The sequence below is a fragment of the Mytilus edulis genome, chromosome 4, assembly GCF_963676685.1.
Source record: "Mytilus edulis chromosome 4, xbMytEdul2.2, whole genome shotgun sequence".
Classification (NCBI taxonomy): Eukaryota; Metazoa; Mollusca; class Bivalvia; order Mytilida; family Mytilidae; genus Mytilus; species Mytilus edulis.
In genome coordinates, this window is record NC_092347.1 from 70,167,212 (window position 1) to 70,172,457 (window position 5,246).

Consider the following 5,246-nt stretch of genomic DNA (forward strand, 5'->3'; position numbering starts at 1 on the left):
ACACACCGTTACATACTTCATATTGTAGTCTTCGTAAATATGGGAAACAGATACGATAAACATATATTTAAATGGCTGTTTACTCTGTTAAAAAGCTACTGTGGAATTTAACTAATGTATAAATCTTTCAAAATTCTTGTTCATGGTATTAAAACATCCACCTTGGAACTCTCTATATCATAAAAGATAATAAATGTACCACAATTATTATCAAAGTTGGGAGTGTAACCACATAGCTTTTTTTCGTGTTATCATACTTTACATTCCGACATTCCACTTAATATGAATTAAAGAAAAAAAATCTATTACATAAAGGAAGAATAATTTAAAAATAGATATTAACGTGTGGGGATAGTAAATTTCTCAAGTGATTGGATTTAAAAATATGCATTTCTAAAATTCTTGCTCCAGTGATTATCTTTACATTGGTTGGAAGATGAAAGTAATTATGTCAAGTACGGGTCAAACTCCTTATAACTCATTCGGAAACGTATTCCATATATGGAAAATTTGATGAATGAAATTAAATTACTAAGCGCCGCCCTCTTTCTAATGACATTCCCTATTAATATCAAATAAATTGACAGGTATATAAACTGCAGTAAGTGCAATTGCAATCATTGACAATTTCAAGTCGAACAACGCAAATACTGTTAAATAAATAGAAAATTGAAGATGGAAAACTTGATGATATGTTTGCTAGTGGTAAGTTTCAATGTCTGGAAGCATTTTAATTTAGATTTTCTTTTTTAATTAATTTTACTATCAAATAATTTCTACATGGAAATAATTTATACATTTCTCTAAAAATAATTAAATAATGTTGATAACATGCAATGCTGTTATTATTTTAATAAATAGTAATAACACTATATCATGCAGTAACTGATGCTAAAATCCAAATATTTTAAAAAGATAATATTGCAAGAGCATGCAGATATATAAAAATGTTCAAAAATCTATTTCAGATACTTAGTGGTGTTCTTGGTGCACCAAAGATTAATTTAGACAATACGCTACAGAGTAAATGTAAGTATATTAATATTCTATGTTTTTAGTAATTGAAATTTTATTTATAAAAGACAAAAATGGGTGATTACTTCCCTAGCTGTTGCACGAAAAATCTGTCTGGAGAATATTTTTGTTCTCACAAATATTATACATGTTAATAAATCATGGAAATTAAATAACACTGTCGACGAAAGACGAACTAAGTTGACTTTTCCAACGATTATTTATGATACCATTTTGATGTGTCATTATTTAACTTATACAAGGAAATGAATTGACCAAGATTACGAAGAAAATTTCTGAGAATAGAATTTTTTTTGGTTATCTCATACATGTGACAAGCGAATTCCAATGTCACTGGATGGTATGAAATCAAAATTAAAGAATTAACCTCCATTATATTCAAATTTTAACTTAAAATTGTAGCTGTAAGTAGTCGTTTGTCTTATTTCTTGAAGAATTAGTTTTTTATACCAATTTTGCAATACAGATAACTAAATATCAAATATTTCAACTTTTTACACCTATATTTCAACTTTTTACACCTATATTTCAACTATGTTTCAACCTTTTACACCTATATTTTAACATTTGTAGGTAACAATGGGAAACCAGCAGACGTATTCTTCCTTCTTGATTCTTCGTCAAGTATTTGGCAGGTGGATTATGAGATACAACTCCAATTTATTAGTGATGTCATTGATATGTTCACAATTGCCCCAAACCACACCCGAGTAGCCGTTTCAGCATTCTCTCACTTTTACAGACCTTTCATTCGTTTCGATAGTTACAATACAAAAGAACAACTAAAGGAAGCTGTTCTTAATGTTCGATACCTGTCTGGAAGCACTTATACTGGAGATGCTCTAAAAAAGATGAGGACAAGGGGATTCAAACATGCTAGACCAGGCGTGGCACATATAGGGGTTGTTCTTACTGATGGCGCATCTGCTAACAAAGAAAAAACAAAAGAAGAAGCAGAAAAGTTGAAGAGTATGGGAGTGTATTTGTTTGCAATAGGTGTTGGGAGTAAATTTGATATGAATGAACTGATTGATATTGGAAGCAAACCCTCTGAAGATTTTGTTTACGATGTTGATAAATACAATATGTTGGACTCTATTCGGGAAACTTTGGCCATGAAAGCCTGTACCGGTAAGCCAATGAATATACCTACGTAAATTGTATCTAAATTTCATTGAACATTCATCAAATTCATTTTTTTTCTGCTTTTCAATTATACCTTTTATTATAGCAAATGTGTTTGTGTTTTACATGACCAACTATACACAGTTTTTTTTAATAAACATAATAACATTGTCGTGTCTATCTTGATTTATGTGAGCAAATAAATTTAAGATAAGAATTCTTGAGAAAAATATACATTACATTTGTTATTTATGGTTCTTTTGTTTTTTTGTTTTTTGTTTTAAGTTTCAAGCATACATATCAAAAACTTTATTTCGTAAGATCAAATATTCTCCTCGTTTTATAAGCATATGCAAAACAAACCGGTCATACACATGCATTTAGATTGATCATATAACTTAATAGTTTGATTTTCTATAATTGTAGTTGAAAGTATTACAGAAGCACCACTCCTACAGATGGACCAACCAGCATGTGGACTAAAAGGAACAGCTGATATGATGTTCTGTTTCGATTCTGCTGCCACAGGAACAGCACGCTCCAAAATTGTCTACAATTTTATTACTGAAATCACTGACGAATTCAACATGAATGATGGCGATGGTATACGGGTTGGAATTATGTCACGAAATTGTCATGAACATGATATTCATTTAGATGACTACATCCAGAAAGACGAACTTATGGGAGCAATAAATAGCATCGAATTCCAAGGAATGGGACCAATTCTTCACAATATGAGAAAGCATGGTTTTAAGGAATCTCATGGTGGCAGAACTGAAGCAAGAAAAATCGCAGTCTTATTTGTTGACGAGGAAACTGAAAAATTAGATTTTGTTTTCCAAGAGGCCGCGGAGGCGAAATCACAAGGAATTGAGGTGTACGTTGTCAGTATTGGAAATGTTAACGTTGATGTTCTACGGAAAATTGCGAGCGAACCTGTTGGAAGTCACGTGATCAAGGTTTCATCATATGATGATGTTCCCCTCCTGAAAGAAGATTTTGTAAACAGTGTTTGTGAAGGTAAGAAAGAAGAAAATAGTTTATATCATTATCCTATTAAGCTGATAAATTATATTAACAATTACCGTACACATTTTATCGGCCCAGATGCGCATTTTGACAATGAACGTGTTTTCAGTAATACTGAGGCCGAAATATTAGAAAATCTAAACCCAATACCAACGTTGAAGATTTCATTATACAAACAAAGAGAGACACACAAACCTATTTGAAGTAGACTAAAAAAACAAGGAACGATATTAGAGCATGTGAAGCGTCACAAATAAATGTATATGCACACACGCATGAACGTTAAAAATCTAAATTACTACATCAAAACACGTTCCAGAAATAACCAACAGTTAAGACCGAAAACGAAATCATACGACAGAACTAAATATTTAAGAAATGCGCTTTTGTAAAAATAATTTCCAGGGGAACTTAAATCTTTTGGTGTTTTAATATTACTTTCATATTTTTTTCAGATCTGTGATGAAGAATAAATGGAAGTTGAGGGACCAACATTTTCTCAGGGAATGTGCAATTCAAAACCAAATTACACGTACTTTTGAACAATACCAATTATATCATTGTAAATCCTATCATGTTATATCATATCATAATGCCAGTTGTGCTTCTTTACCATGAATACCAGTGCCAAGACTTGTGATATTAGTGTAAATATATATTTATTATTGATCTCATTCCATATGTATTATAAGTACTATAAACCCTTATTGGGGTAAATTTGCGAGAAGTTCCTGACTTACATGGTCAGATTTTGAACATGGACAATATAAAATTGTGATTCTGCTTGTAAATATTTTAATAATTTATGACCGTTTGGTATTAAGCTTAACCAAAGACATTTTACATTTTTACTTTTGTACTTTTTGTATCATTATGATTGAAATAAAATTATGGAAACATGAACTTGTTTGATTTATAAAACGCAACGATAAAATATTCACGCAATAAAACTAGATGTGCCTGTGACATGTCAGTAGCCTGTAATATAGTGATTGTCGTTTGCTAGTGTGTACCGTATATGTTTTTCGTTCATTCTTTTGTAAATGAATTAGGCCGTTAGTTTTCTCCTTAAAACTGTTTTACTTTGCCTTTTGAGGCCTTTTATATCTTACTAAGCGGTATTATCTTTGCTCATGGTTGAATGCCGTATGTTGACCTATAGCTGTCAACTTTGGTGTCCTTTTGTGTCTTTTTGAGAGTTGTCTCATAGGCAATCAAACCACATCTTCTAATTTATATGTTACACGATTTATTTACTTCATTTTATGCAGTTTGCTTAATGTACAATGACAAGTATTACATGCATATTCATGGCGACTAGATATTTGAATCAAAAGTATAAACAGCAAAAAAAATATGCACAATTTTGAGAACTTAAAACATTACTTTAAAGATAAACACCAACCATCCCTGTACAAACATGCACACCTGTATTAACATGCACTATTTTATAATCATTATGGCTATAAAACAAACCAGTTTGAAAATAAATACGGAAGCAGTTAATCTTTGAAGATATAAGCATTTTAAATCAACACATGTAAATTAACGCCTACACATGCAGTTAATTTAACGCCCACCAAACAAGCAGTTAAACTAACGCCTTCATGTTCCAAACATGCAGTTTAATGACCGTCTACCAAAAATGCAGTTATATTACCGCCTACCTAAAAATTAGTCCAAGATGTCATAGCTAAATTCTGTTTGCTTACCAGTAGAACTATAACTAATTTATAGGAACGTTAAGCAAGAGACAATTAAGTAATTACCCAAATTATAGGCCTACAGTAGCCATATTCTGGATCACGGAGTCCAGTTTGAAGCTATCTGATGACTTGACTTAGACATTTATTCCAAGATTCATTATACATCCCTTTTTTAACACTCACACCCTTGATTATGAAAATTGAATTGCATATGTATAGTATTTTCCATTACAAATTATACACGCAAACATAGTTCAACAAAACTTATGTTTGTTTGGTTGAAGATTGAGATAAATATTGTTATACAAATCAAAGAACGATACAACAAATATGATATACAGCAAACAA

General features: G+C 31.1%; 1 protein-coding gene across 1 annotated transcript; it reads left to right on the forward strand.

The window, feature by feature from the left end:
• Positions 1–590: 590 nt before the first annotated feature.
• LOC139520376 (cartilage matrix protein-like) lies at positions 591–4,095 on the forward strand. The gene is made up of 5 exons (XM_071312964.1): positions 591–705; positions 969–1,029; positions 1,609–2,166; positions 2,587–3,183; positions 3,648–4,095. Exons 1-5 carry the CDS (start codon positions 676–678, stop codon positions 3,653–3,655), a joined length of 1,254 nt encoding a protein of 417 aa, XP_071169065.1. The 5' UTR covers positions 591–675; the 3' UTR covers positions 3,656–4,095.
• Positions 4,096–5,246: the final 1,151 nt, after the last annotated feature.

Bases quoted from the DNA above. Each gene is read 5' to 3' on its own strand.
- LOC139520376 (XM_071312964.1), top strand. From the start codon at position 676: ATGGAAAACTTGATGATATGTTTGCTAGTG. The intron at 706-968 runs GTAAGTTTCAAT...AATCTATTTCAG, and splicing joins TGATGATATGTTTGCTAGTG to ATACTTAGTGGTGTTCTTGG. The intron at 1,030-1,608 runs GTAAGTATATTA...TAACATTTGTAG, and splicing joins CAATACGCTACAGAGTAAAT to GTAACAATGGGAAACCAGCA.